The 24,683-nt window shown below is 39.0% G+C and overlaps 1 protein-coding gene across 3 annotated transcripts; it reads left to right on the forward strand.

The window, feature by feature from the left end:
* The first annotated feature begins 6,815 nt into the window (after positions 1–6,815).
* On the forward strand, positions 6,816–24,177 carry LOC137298101 (acyl-coenzyme A thioesterase 1-like). 3 transcript variants are annotated; one of them, XM_067830182.1, is made up of 9 exons: positions 6,816–6,929; positions 9,135–9,403; positions 11,298–11,561; positions 12,157–12,326; positions 12,970–13,083; positions 17,693–17,781; positions 18,873–18,957; positions 19,791–19,992; positions 21,352–24,177. In XM_067830182.1, coding segments are annotated over exons 1-9 (1,323 nt in total). In that variant the 5' UTR covers positions 6,816–6,927; the 3' UTR covers positions 21,480–24,177. The 3 variants fall into 3 exon arrangements, with proteins under 3 accessions (XP_067686283.1, XP_067686302.1, XP_067686291.1); XM_067830201.1 differs by having other exon boundaries at positions 6,826–6,929; positions 9,102–9,403; XM_067830190.1 differs by having other exon boundaries at positions 6,828–6,929; positions 9,125–9,403.
* Positions 24,178–24,683: the final 506 nt, after the last annotated feature.

The raw sequence follows: 24,683 nt of genomic DNA on the forward strand, positions 1-24,683 counted from the left end.
AAAAACCTGTCGTCAAAGGACAGTAAAACAACTAGGATATCACAATTAAAACTAAACCTAGTATGGAAAGTTAAAACAAGCAGCACTATTTGGCCAACACAATATAAACACTGGCTATAGATGGCCAGCAACTGAAGGTACATCACCACACTAGGGACCATGGGGACTTACAGTGCTTTTGCTTTCTGCATGGAGCCAAGCTGGATTTATATCAACTCTTCAAAACCGCTGGCAATTGTGGTCAAATTTCGCTCAAATTAAAATGACAAAAATACTACATTTAAATGGTAAACTTCAATTTTCCTTTGAATGTTTCTGGACTTACGTACCCTCTCGGAAGGACAATAATTTTACAATACTGCAACCCCTTTTGAGGGTACAGCCACGAACAATCCCAGTTACTAATCTAAACTGCCAAGAACAAAATAGTTATATATTCACAAGTCGTTTGACAAACCTATGTCTTTTAAAGTGAGTGAGTGAGTTACGATTTAAATCACTTTGACAATATTTCAGTCATAACGTGAGTAAAACTAGTTCTAAATTCATAATACAGACATAGAATAAAAATTATATAAAAACCTGTCGACGAAGGACAGTAAAACCTCTAAATTTTCACAGATTGAGTTAACACTAGCATGCAATAAGTAAATGAGAGCTGATATTGTCAAAAAGATCCTTCATAGTTCGTGATTTGATATAGCTGTCCCTCATTAATGATGGCGGTTTTATTAACGTTCCAAAATGACTCATCGGAGTTTTGTCACAAGCACACTTCGTGTAACGACAAAACATAAAACATATGTCATTTTTTGCCCCGACAGTAGTCAGTGGAATACGAGAACAGGAACAAGTGTTGAGGTAAATCAAGGAAGCTCCTATTTACGCAATATATGAGCTTCATGTCATTTCCATGAACATGCATGGGCCATTTTGGAGGTCCCAACCGTCCTCTACCAGCAAACAAACATCTGCTCGTCCTTTGAAAGAAGGGCATTCATCATCTCAAGCAACCCTAGGGGCACAAGTCGGGTCACTGAGAGCCTGATATGCAGAGTGCATCAGGAACCAGTAATGCATGTGACCATTCATATTTTCTGTTTACAGAACTGATGAACTCTGATTTATGTTTTCCTACTGTTTAGTATTGTCGCGATATGTATGAAATGTTGCTATATTGACATTGTAGCTCACTCACTGTCTACATGAATAAACACAGAACTGGCGAAGTTGTTACCTGCAGAAATAACATCGAATATTCATGGAGATCAAAACACTATGAACCTTTAGTGCTGTGTGAGACATTAGTTGGAATATTGTTTCAGGAAGTGGGGTTTGCGACCAAACTTGATCAATGCTGTAAAGTGGTCGTGACCACTAACATCATCATATTGTGTCCAGCAAATAGTTGAATAACTATACAATGACTGCAAAACACTACAACATGCGCATATTACAAAGAGGAATCAGTTTGAAAAACATGGAGGAAGTGACTCGACACCTGCCTTATTTTATTCTCCAAAACCCATTAATACTGTCGGGTTTCTGATGGTTTCGTTGTGGTATCTGTATATAGTGGTCTGATTCAGTCTCTAGTCTCGCTTCTGATTAGTTTGCTTAAATGATGTCAAGAAAACAATAGTGCTATATTTGAGACAACCATTTGGCTTCTGAGGTGTGTTTATAGAAAATTGTAATGTGAGAACTGTACACAAATGGTTCGTGTGTGATCGTTCCCAACAGCACGTATACAAGACGCAAATTTGTAGGATTCCATGGACCACGTTTGGTAATTACACCTCGTTATGTCAAAAGGGCAACCACAGCAAAGGATGATCCTCATAGGAAACTTATAAAGTAACGTAAATTGTCAACCAAAGAGTAGGAAAAGATGTTATGCAAAGGATATTCCGTCTTAAGTGTATCAAGCGATACCACCACAGTCGTCACGCACAGGTTGAATGCATGCAAAATAGTTATATGGCATTCTACTTCTAGTAATGACATAGTCCACTAAAGCCTTTTACTTTCACATTTACTTGGGTGATTTTGTGTTTAACTATCGGGGAATTGTGACTTGTTTAAACCTAGGTGCCACATGAATCATTCCGCTTGACATGAAATCCATCGTTGAAAGGTTTGTCATTCTGTTGGTTCCATTTCTAAGAACGAGCATGGAAAGTGTATTAAAACACATTATTCCTGTTTAGCGCATCATGGTACAGATGCGTGATTTTCTCCTACTTTCAACTTCATTCTATGATATTAGAATATGCAGAAAGCAAAAGCACTGTAATACATTAGCCAGTGTGTTGTTGCTTTCTCATGCAGGTGTGATGTTTTCTTTTGGGGGAAAATGTTACGAAAAGGCGATATTAGGACTCTTCGCTGGGGAAAAGCCAAGGATATTCCAGCATGGTTTGTGTGAATGTCAGCCTTGTGTGGCACTTGTTGACGAAAAAGTCTCCATTTCCCTCAGAGGTCTTCGTCCACAACAGCGAGTGACGATACAGTTATGGGTGGAGAAAGGAAAGTCAGTGTTCAGCTCCTGTGGCCATTTTCTGGCAGATCAACAGGGACAGGTCAACGTTTCTCTAAGTGGAACGTACAGATATGCAAACATGGTTCCATCACTGAACACCTTGGTAGCCGTTATGATACACAGCTTTAGATACGAATCAGCAAGTCTGATAATTAACATCTTGACGATTGACCTTCGATAAACATTGCACATATTTTCATTTATGTGTACAGTACTTAAGTTGTTCGCATTAACTTCTCTCTTTCACGATGACGTCTACTGATACCGCTTTGTATTAAATCTGGAGTCTTATTACTATGTGCAAATAGTTTCAGATGATGGCAAAATTGATGATCTCAAATCATCACACTAAAACTAGTTTTTGTTCAAACACACACTCCAACACACTGTCCAGTCTATATGACGTCTTTCCCAGCCCGCGTCGAGGAGTGAATTGGGTGTTTGTAATAATGATAATGATAATGATAATGATAGGTGTTACTGTGTAGTAAGAGGTCGGGCCTCAACAAACAGGTTTAATCGACCATTTCACTTTGAACACAGTCTTAGAATTGTTTTCGAACTGAAATTCGAACTTTGCAAACGACTCATCCAAAAAGACTGAGATAATGATGTTAAATTTTGACGTGCACGTTTCTCGTCTGTGAATTGTATCTGTTGTTGTCTTGACTAAATTGGGAATTAAAACTGATACTTTGAAATATTTTATGCAAAGGCCCCATTGAGCCTTAGAAAACTGAAACTGCATGGACGTATATTCAGATGACCTGCACAAGACGTACTGAGAAAATCTCTCACTGTATATGTGAGAGGTTTTGTAGCCAGGATAACTTCCTGTGCTGTACAAATGCACAGGCCATTTTCATTCCTTCCCTCAAATACACCATTATGTCTCAATATGCAGGTGTTGACAGCACGGCAGTTTGTAGCCTGTCCCAGGGACATCAAAGGAGCCACTTCTCAGAAAGATGTTACGACACCTCTAGTCTTCAGACTCTCAGTCTTTGCTCTTGCCTACTTTAGATATGATGATCTGCCCTCTTCGCAAGCTTATATTGACTAGGGCTACTTTCTTGTAAGTTGTTCTATACTGACTATGCCTAATTGGTAAGTCTGACATAGGAGTTATAGATGTTGTTAATCAGTTATGGATTATTTTGAAACTCTTCACCATATTTTACTAGTACGTTTGCTGAGGTAGGGTGAAACCAATCTTACCTGTAGACAGTCTCCGAAAGAGACAGGTCACGTAACCTCTAACTTACTGTGCTGCGCGCCTTGCATGCATAATGTCTGACGTATATAATCTGCAGGTTGTTGTAAGTTTCCTTTATGTTCATTTCATGTGTTGATTGATTGCTGAACAGTGTGGTACAAACGTTTCAGTATTTTTGTATGAACCCGCAATAGGCCTGTTTACCCCCAGACATGCATTATGTTAAAAATAATTGTTGTTAGCCTTACGTATTGACTATAATCGCCAGGGGCTGAAGGGATGGGGTAAATCCAGCCAGGGCTCGGGCTGGTAGCAAAGGTACTGTAAGTCTCCATGGTCCCTAATATGGTGATCTGTGACCTGCTCTTTATTGTATCGTCCTCTGTAGTTAAAGTGAGTTCGTGAGTTAATATTTAACGTTACATCGGTAATCATTCAGCCATATCGTCCCAATCCTCTATAGTTAAACTTGTTAGATTTTAAAATTGTTAATTAAATCTAAAAAATAAACAAACTAAAAAAACTCTGCGATAATCCAGCTGTTTTAATATTCTTCCTGGACACGTGTTTGTATTTTGCTTTTAATAGTTACTAATCTATAACTTGATTTAGTCGCGATGTGGCTGGAATATTGCCGATGTGACTAAAACCGTAACTTACTCATTCACTCACTCACTTGGGTTTTGGAAAATCTATACATTACATAGACAAAATTATGTGTTAGAATTTAGCGTTGCTTTCACGAAAATTTAAAACTTGAGACTAATTAATTTCAGACGCTCTTAACTGAAAAAGTCGCTAAAACTACTGTACAACTCACTGTAATTCACAGGTATGTCGGATTTTCAAGAAAATGAATTCCTGTATCATATACATGTACATGTTAATTTACGATGCTGGCTGTTGTCTCATCCCAGTGTCCAGCCCGGGTGTATTGGAGTGGTCGGTACGTGCAAGGGAGGTGAACAGGCCTCTTGCTTGGATGGTAAACTGATCAAGTGACTCGGATTCAAAACTGAATCACTTTTCAATTACAAATTCTGAGATACAAAAACGTAAATTTCGATCACCCTTCTTCAGTTTTCCGAACTTACATGCACGGATTTTGTGAACGGGATTAAAGGCTATGCAAGAAATTATGTGTCTAATAATGTTTTCTTAGTGTCAGGTTTCGTAAATTTAAATAAATATGTAAATATTTCGTCATGAATGAACGGTTTTTAGAATGTTTTTTTCTGTTTAATGGTTAATGTTCCCAAGTATAATCTACAGACTCGTGCCAGTTATATTCGGACACTATTTCAAAATGGCGGTTAGCACTCGACTCAAATGTTTAAACATAGATTGTGTGAAAAGTAGTCAGTGCTTACTTCTAATATTTTGTCAAGTGGCTGTCCACACTCAGAACTTCTCGAATCCTCCTAGGAATGCTCTCGTAGGGACTTTGAACGTACTCCGCAGATATATTTTTCCAGGTGCGGTGAAGTTCATCAAAAAGTTCGCCTGTGGTGTTGATATCGCGATTGCAGTTTTCAAGTGCTCTTTTCAATTTAGCCAAATATTTTCAATAATATTCAAATCAGGTGATTGTGCAGGCCATTCTAGGAAATTGATTTCATTTTCTTGCATAAAAGCCTTGGTGATACGAGCCCGGTGAATGGGGGCATTGTCATCTTGGAATATGAAGTCATTTCCAGGGAAATGCCGAGCTACCACAGGTTGGAATCGACATTGTTGATATATTTAGCAGCATTTATGTTGCCATCAACAGCCACAAGTGTCCCTACACTGTGAATAGTAATGCAACCCCACACCATAACTTTGACCACTCGTCCACTTGGTGGGCACACGCATTCTGGCCTGTATTTCTCGTCCGCTTTTCTCTATAAACAAATTCGTTTATTTTCGTCAATTGCCACCTGTGACTCATATAACAGTACTCCAAAAGTTGTCAACAGTCTTTCTTTTCATTTTGCGACACCAAATTCTGCGTGTTTTACGATTTACTTCTTTTACCACCATTTTCTCCTTTGCGACCCTTCTAAAATACCCCTTTGAATGCAAAAGGACAAGGACACATCCTTTCCGGAGTTATAGTCATTAGTTATATCTCTCAAGTTCTTTGTACGATTTTTTTCATGAGTTTCAAAAGTGTTGCACAATCCCTTTCATCCAGTGATTTTCTCCTCGATTTTCTGGGTCGATTTTCGACTGAGCCCGTCGTTTCAAACGTTTTTAAAATAGACTGAACGGTAGACCTGGGTATTCCCAAAACCTCACAGATTTTTCGAACAGTGGGTCCATTATTTCTTAATATGACAATGCTTTCCTTGACCCCACTCGCTAATTCTTCGCTTTTCCACACCATTCCATGAACGTGGATGCGTAGCCAATGTAAACAAGCAGACGACACTTTCAGTCCATCACGTGATTAATTTTGCATCTAAGGGAGCTAACTGTGACGTTTTATTGAGAATCTCGATAGCTTTTACGAGCGCTTCAAAGTTTAGCCTCATAACGTGTCTACGAGCGCTTCAAAGTTTAGCCTCATAACGCGTCATCAAGTGAAACCCGGAAGTGTCCGAATATAACTGGCACGAATCTGTACATCCAGATACAGTCTCGATCCCGGATTTTACAAAATCAAAACTGAAGTATTGCAACCAACTGTTCAGAGAAAACATTGCTTAAATGTTTCAAGAACCGTACAAATCCACATGGATTAAACATATTTTGAAACTATTTACTAACCATTTAAAAACGGTAATTTTAAAACAGTCAAATGTTTACGAACATGTAGAACGTCTTTTGAACCACGGAAACTTACGTGAATAAAACTTTCCGAAAAAAACAGCACTTTTCGAACATTTCATGAAACTGTTTTTGATGTTTTCATTATCCCAATTTTGACAAGAAAACGTTTCTATGTTTTGAGAGGTGTTGAAAGTAAAATTGTAATGTTTATTTAATTTCTAATGTATGAATACAGTCCTGCGGTTTTAACAGGATAAATGGCCTGACCCAGTGTTTTTTTTTTTTCACGGCTTGATAAACAACAAGCGGTTAGAGTTGTGTCCCTTAGACAACACTACTTATGATCGCTCGAAACCAAGATCCGAAGTTAGGGATGTGACTCAGTGACGGCAATTCTTTTTGCAAGAATATAAAGATGTAAGTAGACAGTTACTCAGCGTTCTTTCGTACCTATGTCTAGAAATATGTAAACAAGTTGGATCGACCTAGTATAAAACATTTGTGGGGTGAAAGGTTGACTTGCGACTCCATTGGCATTGACCCGAGGACGCCAAAACACCTGGAAGTAAAGTAGATTTAAAACCAGCAATTGAAAATCATGAATTGTTCGATAAATGAATACTGGGATCAGAGTTCCACTTCAGAATTCCGTTCGTACGTGCAGCGTTGTTTTTTGTTTTGTTTTCTATTTTTTTTTTTTTTTGTGGGGTGGACTTCAGACTCAGCCAGTGGGTTTGGGTTCTCGGCGTCCGTCTCAGCAGAGACCATATAATAGATCTATTATATGGTCTCTGGTCTCAGCTAATTTCGAATTGCCCTAGATATAATTTATGTTTTTAGTTAATAAAAATAATATACATATCAGCATTCCTTAACTTATTTTATGAACAAATATTGCTGATGCCATATGAACTGCAACAGCGTGAAGATCAAATGTTGTTATTATTTCTTCTTTTTTATGTTTGATACTTTTTGGTGATGTCTTACCTCAGTATTTCAGTGATGTGTCCCTACGATCGTATTATTTATGCACACGCCTAGGGATCTATACTAATGCTTAGACAGATATAGTAACAAACCAATTTAAATTGAAAGGAACCCCGATGACATTGGAGATACACCCTGAGTAAATCTAGGCTTACTTCATTTGGAGCTTTAGCATTGCAGGGATGGCCAGGCAGTAGACAAAATAATGTGGTTCTGGGACTGTGATACAGACTACTTGCGATCAAGAAATACAAATTCCTATTATAATTAAACTCTCTCACTCACTCACTCAAACACATCACATACTCTCTGAAGTTTGCTCATCATGCTGAAGTACTACGTTTGATTACCCTCATGGATACTATGTGTCCCCCCACCATGATCTTGCTGGAATATTGCTAAAAAGCAGAGTGAAACTAAACTCACTCACTCAGTGATGTCGCATTTATTGAACACAAACTTTGCAGATGACATCATGCAGTGATGATACAAAATATGTTTCAGTGTGCAATAATATTTCAAGTTTTGTTGATCAGCTACAATGCAAAAGAGTAAATGAACTTTGATTTCAGCATGTGAGTAAGTTTACTTTTGCTCCACTTTTAGCAATATTTTACCAAAATCAAGACAGGGGACATCAGAAATGAATGGGCCTTACAGATTGTACCCATTTGAGGAATCAAAGCCAGTTCTTCAGCATGACGAGCAAACGCTTCAACCACTTGGCTTCCCCACTGCCCTGTTTCCAGGATGGAAGTTTTACAGATCATAGACACATTTTGTGCTCAGGACCTGTTCACATCATCTGTGCATGTTTATGTAATGATTTACATCAATCATTTAAGTATTCTGCCTGAATTTATGACATGTATTGTATCAAAGGTTCCAAATCACAGTAACCACCTTTGATGACAAATTGTCCAAAGCCAGGTGGAAATGCAGTGTCAGTGTATATTTAGGGCTTTTTTCTCAAGTAAATTTGAAAATTTGACAATAAACTAAAAAGTAAAAGCTTTTAAGTCCCCCGACTTGACCATGTGAACTAATATTTATTGTAAAATAGTTCTTTCTCTGTCCCTTTTGGTGAACTTTTATCCAAATATGTGTTTTGGTTCTCAGAAACCCATACTTGTTGTAAGAGGCGACTGACAGCATTAAGTGTTTTGGTTCTCAGAAACCCATACTTGTTGTAAGAGGTAACTGACAGCATTTGGTGGTCAGATTTTTGCAGACTAGGTGACCGAAGTAAACATATTCCCACAGCATAGATTGATGCTCATTATATTGATCTCTGGATTGTCTGGTCCAGACACGATTATTTACAGACTGCTGCCATATAGCTGGAATATTGCCTAGTGCAGAGTAAAACAATATCGGCTTCCTTTGACTTGACCATGTGATCTAATATTCATCATTAAATATACTGAACAGGAAAGAGCAACACAACACTAACTTTTTGTCAAGTTTCTAAATAGAAGACATAAACATGAAAGCTTTTGTAAGATTTCATTTCTTTGCAACTTGCATTTCTTTTGATGTTTAGTATGGTGCTTCATCAGTCCCTCCTGGTGAACATTTTCGAGTAATGATGCACATTTATAGGTTGCCAGGTATGATGCTTGCAGTGTTGCACAGGTCCAGCACCAGACTAATGGCGACACAGTTTACTAGTGGAGGCCAGACATGTCCAAGCAGGCCTTGTGTCAATGTCAGCCCTGGTGTGGCATTGATCGATGAGAGGATTGCCATCACAGTCAGCAGCCTTCGTCCACTACAGCGAGTGACCGTACAAGCATGGGTGGAAGAAAGAAAGGCTGTGTTCAGCTCATGTGGACATTTTGTAGCAGACCAGCAAGGACAGGTTGATATTTCCCAGCTTGCATCCTTAGGAGGAACATACAAAGGTAGGTGTGGTATAATAAAGGGGTGGGCAATAATAACAGCTAACCGGTATATTGGAATTTGAACTTCACAATACAATAAATTGCAGTTCACCCAATACCATCATCAATTTCGGTGACTATGATGGGTAATTTTAATGATGTAGTCCAAAATACTTACAGCATTTAATTTCCCTTTATGTTATTATACATTAATAGTTTGAGAATGTTTATTAGTCATATAGTTGTGTTTGCTTGACTTTTAAACCGTGTAAATAGAAAAAATAGATTGTTAAAATCACAAACCAAACATTGTTGCAGGTGCTTTTGCTCGAGTTTCAAACTTTGGTGTGAAGTCTTCAGTTGGGAAAAAGTTTCAATTCATCTCTTGTATAATCACAAATGAGTCTTGACAATGGTCAGTGACATTGTTTCAAAAGAAAGGAAACTGTAATTTCAATACTAAACAGTGATGGTGAGAGATGTATTTAAAAGGTTATCTAATCATGTCCCACCAACAGCACATCTTAAGAACATGCAAGGGTACGTCACTTGTTTATCTGAAACATGAGAGCATATCTTACAAGTGAAATATGAATGTTACGTACATGTCTGTAGTCAACCGTTTTTGAAAGTATTACTGTAGGCTTTGATTTTGTAACTCTGCACAAATGCTGACCAATGTAAGAGTCGTCTGTCACCATTCGAAACCTTCTCAGAAACAATTGTGTCACACAAAACCAAAGCATCACAGCGTCTAGGGTTACTGAGTGACTTTAAATATGACAAGGATCTCACATGCATCAGTATACGACCCAAGCTTCTTTAAATCTTGTGGTCCAGAAATCAATACCTTCAATCCTGAGGTACAGAAATGTGCTTCACACATTGTACCCATATGGGGAATGGAAGCCAGATCTCCCACGTGAAGAGTGATTGCTTTAAACACTAGGCTACCTCACAACCCCTTTCCCTAAGCATTAAGGAGCAGAATGTTTGGCATGGTCCATCTGTTGTCCTTTCCTTTTAGATGAGATGTCAGATCTTTTACAAATGGAGGTATGGATCTTTACCCAGTTTAAGCTGTAATGGCACATGCTATACATTTGAACAAATGTACCCAACAGTTTGAGCCAAAAGACCAGTACCAAATTCCATCCATGCATACTTAAGCAAAACTTATAAACCTACAGTTCTTAGGGGACACTTTTTCAGGAAATATCCCTCAAATCTGATACAATCTCACTTCCTCGGGCAGTTATCTAAATAATGTCTTCCCGCTGTGGGGATTATCTTAACAATGTCCCTCTGCTCTGGGATTTTCAGAGGAATAGCCCTTAATTTATTTTGTGTTGTGAACATTGATACAACTTTGTTTTGTCAGCACTGAATGCAATCTTATAATGTGACATTATTGACAATTTCCAATATGTAGTGCTGACCCTTGGCTTTCAAACTTCCAAACCTTCACTTACAAACTTGGCGGTTTTATCCACTAGGCTAAATGATCATTGTGTAGAATGAAATTGTTTGTTGGCATGAAGGCAGGCAGACAGTGCTCGTGCAGGGCACGGGTCGTACACGCAGAGCACATGCATTGTGAGGTGTCGGCTGCCTGTCTCATCCTGGTTGATTTCAACAGTAAATATTGAAATTATATCTAAAGTATAAATCTTCGGTCAGTTTATAATTTGAATATAAAACGAACTGTAGGTATTATTGAAAAGTAAGCCAGCTTCAAGCTTCCCAAGTGCCAAGATTTCTTCAAATGAGGACAGGGGTGGTGGGGCAGCATTCTCTCATCACATCAAAAGCAGGGTTAAGATTTTCCACATGGCTATGACATTGCTGGAATATTGCTGAAGGCAGTGTAAAACCCAACTCACTCACTTACATGAGTCCATGTGTTTCCATACAGGTGTCGACAGTATGGGACTGTTCTGGAGCCTGAAGCCAGTTCCAGGAGCATCCACAAAGACACGTATTATTGCATCAGATGTGACGACACCTCTGGTGTTCAAGCTGTCTGTGATAGATGACCACATTCCCTTTGATGACCTCCAGCTGCCCACAACAGTGGTGCTGGCAACAGGGGAGGTAAAGCGCTGGTACAAACACAGCTCCGTGAGGAGGATTGTTGTGCGGGAAGGTTCTCTCAGAGGAACTTTATTCCTGCCTGCTGGTGAGGAGTTATGTCATGTAGGATTATACATTTACTAGATAAACATATTGTGTTGGAAGATCAGAGGTATTTACCGAAATTATAATAGCTCTAAATTTGATTTAAAACTGAACTTATTATAGCTCTAAATTTAAGTTAAAACTGAACAAGCTGTGTGAGGTTTTAAATGAAAAAAATTAGAGCTATTCTAATTTCGTTATATACCTCTGATTTTCCAATACATTAATTTCCATTCTGCCATAACTGTGTTATTCAGATTTGAAACATCTTATGAACGCACCACCATTTCCCTCTGTTACCACCCGTAAACACAACACATGATATGCATGTGCACAACGTAGTAGCCCCATACATGTGCATGTTGTCCCATTCTTGATTTTGATGTTTTTGTAAAAATATCTAGTCTCTAAATATGTTATTTCCTGTGATTTTGAATCTTATTGGATAAAATTTACTTCCAAAAATATACAGGGAGATACATTCCTACACACAACATAGAATTGCAACTGATAATTTATTTCAACAAAGGGGTAAACATCTACGATATGCTTCATTTTAGTATTTCATCACTTAGAGTAATGTTTCACCTGTCCAGGTGTGGGCCCCTTTCCTGGAGTGATTGACTTGTTTGGTTCCACTGGAGGACTTCTGGAGTTCCGAGCTGCACTGTTAGCTTCTAAAGGGTTTGCTTCCTTTGCACTTGGCTATTTTGGTTATGACGACCTTCCCAAAACATTGGATGACCTTGAACTGGATTACTTTCTTGTGAGTTTTTTGTTTGAAATTTAGCAGAGTCTGTATTGCACACTGGCATGTATATTAGTTTCAGGTTTATGACTGGAAGTGAAATATTGATTGATGAGTAATAAAACAAATTTAGTTTTGTTGTTGATATTTATATTTGTCCAGGGAATGAACTTAATTCCTGATATGTAATCACTGAATTTTAATCTGTTGCAAATCATATGCATATTCATTACAATAGCCATTTTAAAGATTTTTATTGATTCTGCGCATTGAAGACATGTAATACCATTTAGAAAGCATTTTTCCTTGCACAATATGCTCAGTGCTCGGAGTGTTGAAACAATATGTCTGTTAATATTGTCCCAGATAACCCAAGCTGCCTGTTAGGTGCTAGAACTTCTAGAAGGTTATGTTCTCATGACTTTATCCCACCGGGTACCCATTTTCAGACTCAGTTTTGAATAAACTCACTTGCCTTAAGATGAGACCACACGTATCATATGTGGTTTGTTGTGGGGCTGGACTGAAGTCCTAGAAACACACAGGAGTCAAGCTAACAAACATGGTCTCCCATGTTGCATAACTTCACGTGATATGCTACTTGCTCCATGCACGGGACCACATGCCACCATGCGTTATTTGTTTGTTCCATTTTGTTCAGGATGCAGTAGATTGGCTAGCTTCTCATCCCAGTGTCCAACCTGGAGGTATTGGAGTGGTCGGTACGTCCAAGGGAGGCGAACTGGCCTTTGTGATGGGAATGTTCAGTGATAAGGTGAGCTTTCCTTAATTCAGTTGAACCAAATTGTTTTCATTCACAAGGTGAAAAAGATAAAGAATAATGTAAACATTTAAAACACACTCCAGAAGAATGCTTCAATAACCAGAGGTGATATCATGGCTTGAGGTAATTAGTTTGACTCAAATAATTCCCCATCGCCCTCGTTGACAACGGACAAGTTAACATTAAATGCCTTGTGTGTCACATCAGCACAAGTCACCAGCAGAGGAGGGATAATTGTGGACACATATTTCCTTGTATCGCTTAAGTTGGTACTAAGTTGATGTAACATGTGTTCTGATTGGATTGAAATAAGGGAGATAATTCGTGTTGCAATTTTTTTTAACATACTGTTTGTATATTGAAATACTTGGGGAAATTTTCTCATGGGTTGCCACATATGCAGGATGCATCTGTGTTTAAGCCTATTGTATTACCAGTGCAATCAGTCATTGCCACATATGCAGGATGCATCTGTGTTTAAGCCTATTGTATTACCAGTGCAATCAGTCATTGCCACATATGCAGGATGCATCTGTGTTTAAGCCTATTGTATTACCAGTGCAATCAGTCATTGCCACATATGCAGGATGCATCTGTGTTTAAGCCTATTGTATTACCAGTGCAATCAGTCATTGCCACATATGCAGGATGCATCTGTGTTTAAGCCTATTGTATTACCAGTGCAATCAGTCATTGCCACATATGCAGGATGCATCTGTGTTTAAGCCTATTGTATTACCAGTGCAATCAGTCATTGCCACATATGCAGGATGCATCTGTGTTTAAGCCTATTGTATTACCAGTGCAATCAGTCATTGCCACATATGCAGGATGCATCTGTGTTTAAGCCTATTGTATTACCAGTGCAATCAGTCATTGCCACATATGCAGGATGCATCTGTGTTTAAGCCTATTGTATTACCAGTGCAATCAGTCATTGCCACATATGCAGGATGCATCTGTGTTTAAGCCTATTGTATTACCAGTGCAATCAGTCATTGCCACATATGCAGGATGCATCTGTGTTTAAGCCTATTGTATTATCAGTGCAATCAGTCACATCACATGGGTTATAAGTCATACTTAAACTATGACTTAAAACTAAATATCTGACAAAGGTCATTAAGGAACCACTGACTCATTGCTCTTTTGCAAAACTAAAATGATGCTGTTTTATACAATGTTGGCCTGTACTTATACCATGTACAGAAATTCATGAACTCCAGGACAGTGAGTTGAAAGGCTGTTTTGCGCACCTACTAAATACAATGTCAGTCTGACTGTGTTATGAACGAGGGCCTCTTCACTGAAGAAATACTGTCTGTCTGTCTGTCTGTCTGTCTGTCTGTCTGTCTGTCTGTCTGTCTGTCTGTCAAACAGGAAGCAGGAAATAATATTTGTATAGAATCTTACACTTATAATGACATTGGAGATGAATTCAGCACCTGTCTTTTCACTCCCCACATGTGGAATTCAACAGTGTGCCACTTGTGTCATTACTGTCAAGTTGGATGGGTCAAGATTAGATTTCTGTAGTGAGTTAACTCCCTTGCTTTGATATATTGCCTAGGAAACCAAGTATCTTTTAAAGATATATTTGTTAAGGTTAGTTCAACATATGTCATGTTTTTGGCCTTGCCATGATAAAAGGACTTGCTATTGTCAATACTTTTGTAGACAGAATGTTGTCTGGTGTGTTGAAGGACCTTTTGTCTCTTTTGTCTATCTGTTTTGCATGAGAGAAGGTGGGATAGCCAAATGATTGTTGTATCTTCTCGTCATGCGTAAGACCTATGGTTCATTCCCACATTGCTTATAATTTGTGAAGCCCATTGCTGGTGTACTCAACCTTTGTTGGAGTACTGCTCTCTTAGCAACCTAAAACTGTACACTCATTTTCAAGGTCTGTTTTAGCAACATTCCAGGAATATTATGGCAGGGGACACCAGAAATGGGCACATATTGTACCTATATGGAGAATCAAACTCAGGATGAGCAAATGATTTAAACACTGGGCTATCCCATCTTGTAAAAGTAGTTCTCTGTTATTCCCAACACGAAAGATCAACTTCCACAATGCCAGACCTGTGATGGTCCCAGGGTAGAATAGGCCTTCAGCAACGCATGTTTGCCATAAAAGGCGACTATGCTTGTTGTAAGAGGTGACTAACGGGATGGGGTGGTCAGACTACCTGACTAGGTTGACACATGTCATCGGTTCCCAGTTGTGCAGATCGACGATGCTCATATTGTTCATCACTGGATTGTCTGGTCCAGACTTGATTATTTCAGACCACAGCCATATAGCTGGAATATTGCTGAGTGCGGTGTAAACTTAAACTCACTCACTTATTCCCAACACAAAAGATGTAGTTTGAATGTGAAACTAACCCAGTGGTGTATGTTGTTACTCAACTTTCAAGGTAAGCAGATATGATTATGGATCTTATGCAACAGTAGTGGTTATCATGCTGGCCTCTCATGCCAAAGGCCAGGGTTTGAATGCAGGCGGAGACACCAAAATTTGTGACCTGGGTTTCATAGTGTTTTGTGTCCCTGGGCAAGGTGATTCATCCACATTGTACTCAGTCCATCCAGCTGTTTAAAATGGGTGCCTGAAAAAGCAGATGTACAGACCAATACAGTCATGCTTAGCACGTAGTAGCAGCTTTGAAAATACAATTCCATCAGGGTGATAATGTGTAGCGCATTGAGCACACTTGATGTGTGGACTATTGCACACTATACGCATCCACATTATGTTTTACAGATTAAGATAGATATGCAGCAGAGAGGGTTTGGGTGATCCTGGCACAGTCAGGCTGGTAAGGCTCATCATCAGCTCAGGGCCCTCGCCCCCTCTACACACAGCCCAGACAGCGAATGGGACTTCTCCCAGGAAACACTGCCTAGTCGAAACCACCAAGAACTTTCCGGAGAATATGAAGATTCCCCAACACTGCAGCCTTCTGCATTACCCAGATTGTCAGAAGGGCTGTGCTCCCAGTGGAGAACCTGGGCATTCTTTTGATCTGGGCCAAGAAATCAGGAGGTACTAAACCAAGGGCACCAAGAACACTGGGGAGCCTGACGACAGTGTACTTATATCCGCATATTTATAAACCTTTTAGAAATAATGAAAAACAATTTTACAGGCAACTGAAAACAAGTGATGAAGGTGAGCATGATAAATGGCCTCCCATGGTTGCCAGTGAAAGGCTCTGGAAACAGATGTGGTCTGTACCCGGCGACTGTAACCTGGAGGCACCATGGTGACTATGTCCATGCAATGTATGAGAAAATATCTAGGTCGTTTGTCTGTTACATCTCACCCGATTGCCTGAAGAAATATATAACCTGAAGTGAATTCCAGCCAACAAACCTGATCTTGTCCTTTTTGATAAAGCCAATGAAATTATTTATATCATTGTGACATCTGATTGGCAAGATTCAGGAAAAGCATGATTTTGTTGGATAAATTCGTCCTTCTTTTCCCATTTTTCTTTCTTTCTGTTCAAACTTTTTTATTTTTGAATAAGGGAATCGACAATTAGAGAAGCACCTTTTCTTTTGTTGTCATGTACTGAAATTTCAGTTTTCTCCAGATAGCCTTTTGCCGTTTTGACATGGCACTCCCTGATGATCGTAGCTTCAGGCATAGCTCTAACCAGTTTTTCTTTGGTCTTTTGTAGGTATCATTAGATGTTTTGTCTTTGGAAACTGTGTGAAGTTCCTCCAAGGTTTGAGCGGCAGCATAGACACAACAATTAACTTTATGCAATGAACAGTCCACAGAAAGTTTTAGAGAGATAACTTCATTAAGTAATCAGTTTCATTTTTGGGAAAAGAAAGGTTTAGTTGCTTAATTGGCATCCGTTTCTCTGAAGGTAAATCACAAATTTCCTCATAAATAGAACTAAACAAAATATATACATTTATAAATATAAACAGGATTTTCAGAAAGGTATGCAACTGAAGAAGAGGAAGAGTGAGGGTCCAAAATTTCGGGGCCAGTTGGCTTTTTGTCGGAAGAGTTTCCATCAGCAAGAGGAAAGAGGTTGACACAGACGTCCATCAGAAGTTTTGGGTCAGCTGCCACTTGAGTAATTTGCTCTTGTGAAGGTTCCTTAGGGACACCAGTTGTTTGTTGAACTGGCTCACGGGGCATGAGATGTTTTAGCCGCCGGAGTTGATCTCGGAGATTTTGCTCCGTCAGGTAAGCATACATGGGCATGGCATTGTCCCAATGCAGCTGAAGCGACTTGCCATTTATGCGTGGATTATCAGACCATCCTGTTGCCTTCGCACACTCAAGTAGTGTGGATTTTAGATGTTCTGACCAAGATGTTCTGTGCTTTCCACTAGGGCAAGTCCCATCTCCAGTGTGGTTGGTCGGTAACCCAGTGGAAAACCAGCTTTGAGGGGTCAGCCCTAACTGGGTAATGTACATTCAGTTCAGGGAATAAAATTCCCCTATCTAGGCCCACCACGGAGAGGCGTACATCATCAGACCCTTGCTATTATCTGTATGCAGCTTTGTTTGAAAAAAGAAACACTGTATATATTTTCTCAGTCTTATTCATGTTGCTTTTGTCAACAGGTTAAAGCTGTGGTAAACATAAGTGGGTCTCCCGCGTTTTCATTTGCTGATCTCAAGAAATCAGGAAAGTCCCATATAAAAGCATTGACGTAAGTACAAATATGTGAGTTTTGGACCTACTAGATTGTGTTACTTGGTCTGTTTTGTCTATTATGTATATTTCTCTGCTCATGAAAGTAATGGTTATTACATAGAGAATCTCACCCAAGTGTTTACGGATATCAATCACATGAACAAGAGTTGATAATGTTAAAACATCCAAGGCTTGATGAGGATATTTTTACCTTTATCAATGAGTGTTGTCAGGTAACCATTGAAATTTGACCAATCAGAGTACAGCTTACCAAATCGCCAAAGTGGACGTTTGCACGTACCTTTTCAACTTTTACCCAAACAAAGGTTTGTATTTGAACTATTCCAAAAGCTATTACCCCTACGACTGCCTCTGGATTATGCATATGGAGCGCACCACGGCAATGAGTAAACAGTCGCTGAAAATAGTGTTTTGGGAATATTAAAGGATGTTAGCACGCCAAAATACTAGCTAATGGTAACCATGTCAACAGAAACCAAAACATGTATGAGGATTTTCGTTTGTTGAGATATCAGTGTTAGTGACCAGTGCATTATGTAAGTAACGCAGAACCCTAAACAGTAACTGTCTGCTTGGTTAAATCAGTTTAGTCGTCTCAGTTTTGACTGGACACTCACAGGTTGCTTCAAAGGTAACCTGACATGACCTCCTACTAGGTTTTGTTAACGTTAGACCCAGTGTAGGAGTGTAATGAAGAGTATCAACCAGTGTTCATAGTATCAACCACCTGTTTGTCTGTTTCTGAAAGTACTGACCCAGGAAGATCCTCATTAGAACTGATCTTCAGCAACCTTTGCTTGTCGTAACGGGATTAAGTGCTCAGACTCTTTAACTTGGTTGAAACATGGCATCATATCCCAATTGTGCAGGTTGATGGTCATGCTGTTGATCACAGGATTCTTTGGTTCAGACTGAATTATTAACCAACCGCCACTGTATGGCATGAGCACTGATCTACCCAGTTGGGTTATGATGAAGTGTGTCAACCAACAAACCAATCAACACGGTTTGCTGATCTCTTACCTGGATCTTCATATGTCTTCATTGTATTTTTTAACTAATTTGTGTGCTTTTAATGTATTTCAGAATGGACTTCTCTAAATTGGATTATACTGATGAGGGTGTTATTGCAATAAATTCCTTCCAGTATGACAGTTCAGCATTTATTCCAGTGAGTAAAGTTATTGGTATAGCAACAGTGGCTACGATAGCAGTGTTTGCTTCTGAGGATGAACAGTGCTCCCTTGAGTGAGTTTAGTTTTATGCCACACTCGGCAGTATTCCAGCCTTATGCCGGCGATCTGTAATTGTGTTGCGTTGTTGGTGCCTGTTTGGACTGTTGGACTTACTGATTGAGTGACTTTTGTTCAGGTATCCATTTTTTGACATGTGACTCTTGAGTACGAGTAATGCTAGTAATTAGTCATTCCTCACGTTTTGTTATTGCTTAATATATGTATTGTCTAGATCTATTGTTAATTTATATGAACTGGTGAATAATAAAGTGAAGATAGGACAGGTTGTTCGCTGATTATTCATTGCATTCTACTAGCAAATTGCGTCATGATATTTTTGCGAGCTCAAGTCATTCGCAATTTTTGCAAAAATATCATGCTCGCAAAAATTTAATGATTTACAGTAATTGAATTTGGAGCAGACAATCCAGTGATCAACAGCATGATCATCAATCTATGCAATGGGGAACCAATCATATGTGTCGACCAAGTCAGGGAGTCTGACCACTGGATCCTGTTAGTCTCTTCTTATGACGAACATAGTGACCTTTTATGGCAAGCATGGGTTGCTGAAGATCTATTCTACCCCGAATCTTCGAAGTTACAATAACTCGAGTTGGTCAATACTGCCATGACAGAGAACCATTTCGTTAACATATGTTAGTAACATCCCTATTTCAAAACAAATTCTAACCCAAAAATTCATGGAGATTTTTTTTCAACGAACAAATTTTGTACATTACTTCACAGAAGTATATACCTTTTGTAGGTATGGGAGAAGAATGCTGCAGTGTTATACTTGTGTGGTGAAGAAGACGGCACGTGGGAAACAAAACGTGCTGAAATGTTCAAGGCCAGTTTCCCAGAAGAGAAGAGGGACAACATTGAAGTAGTCATCTACCCCAGGACGGGGCACCTCATCGAGCCACCGTACATGCCTTTATGTAGATCTTCCTATCACAGAATTCTCGGTGAGGGTTTCAGCACATTCAGGGGTTCAAAATCAGATTGCTTGACACCCGGGACAAGTCAGTTTTCATTTTGGGCAATCAAATAATGATTGATATCTTACTTGTCCATGGACTAGATAATTTCCATTTATGGTTTCAAACTGCAAATAAACTTGGACTTCATTTCATATCTGCTCATAATGTAGCTATTATGATAGTAATTTAGAGGTATTGTTCTTTGAAATTTATCACTCTTCGATAAATAGTTCCGGAAACATTAACATTAAAGAAAATCAGGGCAAGTGGAAATTAGTCACTGAGCCCTGTGGCAAGAGCCTTTTTCAAAAGAAGTGAACCCCTGACATTGTCAATAACCTATCGGTTTTAACATTTCAAGATTACCTGTGGGTAGGGGTGACTTTTGAGGGGGAAACGACTTCTGCAACAGTAATAGCCTACTCCAAAATGCTGTTTTGACAGCCTATTGTGACCAACTATTACAATAGGTTTTTCTCCTTGAATTGTCTCATTTGAAGTCATGTCATTTCCCAAATGACTGAACAGTGTATATGAAATATAAACAAGCTGAAGTTGTTTCATTCTCTCTTAATAACTGACAAGATATTTGAAACCCAGATCAAGTAAACAGTTAAAATATGACATTATTGTTGTTCACAGTTTTAAATTCACAATTCCCCACATGGGCACTGTATGTGAAGTCCATTTCTGGTGTCCCCCGCTGTGTTATTGCTGGAATGTTTGTGCATATCACCAGTTGGTAGCCGTCTGTATCCTGTATATATTCTCACCTCAACATCATCAACCTGACATACCATGATATGTAATGAGAACACTGTCAAATATTGCATTAAACCCTCTCTTACTCCCTTTAAGGTTGTCTAATGAGGAACTTGGATCAAGTTCCTGTTGACTTCTTTGATTGGGCATTTTAGAAGTTGAGTTGATGAAGAATGATGGCAATTTTTACCACAAATTAAAAGAAGTTGTATGTACATAAAAATTGTCATCATTCTCCAAAGTCCATGCTCAAAGGCTTAGTGGTTTTGGATATTGAATGGCACATCTGGTGTGATTGCCGATAAAATGCTTCAGCGCAACACTGTAATGTAGTCACACAAGATCATAGACAATTACAGCTTAAGCTTGATATGCACTTTCTTGCAGCCAAAACATTTAAGGCATCATGAAATGTCCCTTCTTACATCTGCAGTTTTCTGAAAGTGATATACGTTGAGAGATTGAGTCAAGTGATTCTTCAAAATATTTTTCTACTTTTAGAAAAAACTTGAGTTTGTGCAATACCTTTTGAAACATTTGACTCTGAGCCAAGAATTTTATGACTGTGTATCTCTTTGACAGACATGGTTTTTGTGTGGGGAGGACAACCTGAAGCTCACGCTGCAGCCCAGGAGGATGCCTGGAAAAGACTTCTCCACTTCCTCCACAAGCACCTGCCAAAGAAGCATCACACAACCAGTCGGTTATAGCTGATACTGTGTAAAGTGAGTGTGTATCTCTTCGACACACATGCTTATTGTGTGGAGAGGACAACCTGAAGCTCACACTGCAGCCCAGGAGGATGCTTGGAAGACTTCTCCACTTTCTCCACAAGCACCTGCCACAGAGACATCACACATCCTTACAGTTATAGTTGATACTGTCTGAAGTAAAGTGTCTTACTCTTTTGAAACATTGGGGAAAATTGCTGCAGCTTTTTCCAGTTTATTCCTATAGTCCACTTGGCTCAAAAGGAGACTGATGAATTGGAATCTAGCTCAAAAACTAATAAGCATAACATAGCCAAAGAAACGTTGATCGTAATCAAAACATCATACCAACTCTGAGGTTTTTGTAGATGTTTTGTCCTAATAATAAAATCGTTGTTTAACAAGCTATCATTAATATTGACACAGTTCCCTGTTTATTATGAGGGAGGATTGCAGAGAAAGCCACAGCCAGGTGTTCAAGAAGCACGTGCACAAGTGCCAAGAAAGCTATATATTCAGAAACCTCTACTGTGTTGTCTCCATGCTTTCTCACACACCTGGCTGTCCCTTTCTCTGCATTCCTCCCTTGTGACAAATAGTGAACTGTCAGTATTTTAATAACAGATTGTTAAACAACTTATTTATTTTTAGGAAAAGAATTCTGCAAAAAACTCGCAGAGTTCATATGATGTTTTGATAATGATCAGTGTATCATTCAGCATTTTATGTTTTCAAGCTAGATAGCACTTCATTGGTCCTCTTTTGATCCAAACGGACTATTGTGATGGCAACAAGCAATCATTCAGAGAATAAGCACATGATGTGCGTGCATACATTGGCTGCTTTGGTGTTTACACTTGCAAATAGTTAAATTTCGTTTTTCCTGCAAGGGGATTGCCAGACTGTGTGCCTTCAGAAGAACTGACAAGGCTCAAAAGGCTGCTATGTACGGGTTGCATCAAGGATTCTCAGGTCCATGCCAGTGTCACAAGCCATGATGGTACTCAGCTTTAGAAACAGTGACGTTATACACTATCCAATGTGTATTTTATTGTGTGTGTGATTTAATGGGTCCTTTTAATGCAGTTACTGGTCATCACAGTTGTGTTGTAGATGACTCTATAGATTTTTTACCAGCTGATGATTCCGCCATAAAAATACTTTTTAATTAAGTAGAAAGTTAAATGATATGATTGTTAACATGGAATGAAAATGAATGTTGGAATTGTTTTACATCTACATGCTAATTTTCAGATTAGGGAAATATTGACAGTATTGCAGATATAGTGTTTTAAGTTATAAGTCTCCGAGTTTTATTATGAGAATATAGTTCCCCTGATAACTTAAGGCCCAGTTTTATGGTTTACTAGATGAGAGCTTTTAGAAAACCTTACAAGACAATTTCCACACAGTTTCAACTTAGTAAGGAAATGCAGAAGGTATTGGTACAGTTGTATTTAGAGGTTGGGTTTCATTCCAAACTTTTTCAGTTTTCTACAGTGTCAGATATGAGGATCTGTTTGTGTCTCTTTAATCAGAGATGTGGAGACATTTGTCAATAAGTGCAGGGCTCGATTTAGTGCTTTGTTACTTGCACTGGTGCAGCCCCAAATTACAAGGTGCAGCCTAGTTCCTAGTTATTAGTCTGACCAGAGACCATATATCGATATACCACAACTGGTAGTCTAGATCATGTTTTCGCCAATTTTACCAATACTACAGCAATAAAATGTTGGGGGATGCCAGAAATGGTCTTCACCGGTTCTTCAGTGTAACAAGTGAACATACTTTAAGCATTCAGCTACCCCACCAACCCTCTAATGTAACCTTGTAAGTAAACTTGAACAACTACCAAAAGCTATGCAGAGACAGTCTTGCCATGAGTTATCTATTAACTCAGAACACTGATGTATTGTGTTGATTTGATAAGCAGAGCTGCCAGATTTTCAAAAATGGTGAAATTGAAAATTCAACATGTTTAACTATGAGCATTTCACAAAAAGACAAATATCAGGTTTTAATGATTTCCCAGAGAACATTAATATCAGGATGAAATATTTACCCCAGTAATTTATAATCAAGCTTTTTAGAAAGAGTACTGCCCCTCAAATTGACTGATGACGATAATCTAATTCAGGCAGTCTCTATTATTCATATATTTTGAACAGCAAAAGAAATGCACCTCTGGCTTTTTGTCAACTTTCAAAATAGAAGACATAAACATGAATGCTTACTTTGATGAGATTTCAGTTTTTTTAAACTTGCATTTCTTTTGCTGTTCAGTATATATTTGTAAGAGAACAAATTTGAACTAATTCTGTGTTTTGTTAGTTGTACCACCTACACTTATGATGTTCATTGTAACAGATTTTGTCTTGACCTGAGCACAACATGCTGTTGGTCGTTTGGTCACATATATGAAAGTTTTTTCGTTCCATGAGGAAGTCACATAACTGATTTGGGAGGGGAAGAAGGGGATCATTTGATATTCTGGGTTGGGGAGCATACATAATTTGTCCTCGAGTTTTAGCCCTCAAAGGAAATTGGTCACAGGCCGTGGAAAATGTCCAGTTGATGTTTATGTAACTACATATTAAACTGAATTATTAACAGTAGTGTTACTTAAAATATCAAAAGTTAAGTGATCCAATATTTATGTTGATTTTGAATGATATTACACAGTAAAAAGTGAACAGAATGAATGATTTGAGTTTTTTATTGTGACACTTTAAGTTACGATAATGAACGTGTGAGGTGTAATCAACTTACAAGTTCACTGGCAATGAACATCTGTACTGGGTCAGATTCTCCACAGTCAGAGCAACCCAATGCTTGGTCTGATCTCCACAGTTGTAGCAGCTCAATACCGGCCCTGAATCTTGAATCTCCACAGTCGGAGCAGCTCAGTACCGGCCCTAAATCTTGAATCTCCACAGTCGGAGCAGCTCAGTACCGGCCCTGAATCTTGAATCTCCACAGTTGGAGCAGCTCAGTACCGGTCCTGAATCTTGAATCTCCGCGTTGGAGGAGCTCAGTACCGGCCCTGAATCTTGAATCTCCACAGTCGGAGCAGCTCAGTACCGGCCCTGAATCTTGAATTTCCACAGTTGGAGCAGCTCAGAACCGGTCCTGAATTTTGAATTTCCACCGTTGGAGCAGCTCAGAACCGGTCCTGAATCTTGAATCTCCACAGTCGGAGCAGCT

Source organism: Haliotis asinina, chromosome 1, assembly GCF_037392515.1.
Source record: "Haliotis asinina isolate JCU_RB_2024 chromosome 1, JCU_Hal_asi_v2, whole genome shotgun sequence".
Taxonomy (NCBI): domain Eukaryota; kingdom Metazoa; phylum Mollusca; class Gastropoda; order Lepetellida; family Haliotidae; genus Haliotis; species Haliotis asinina.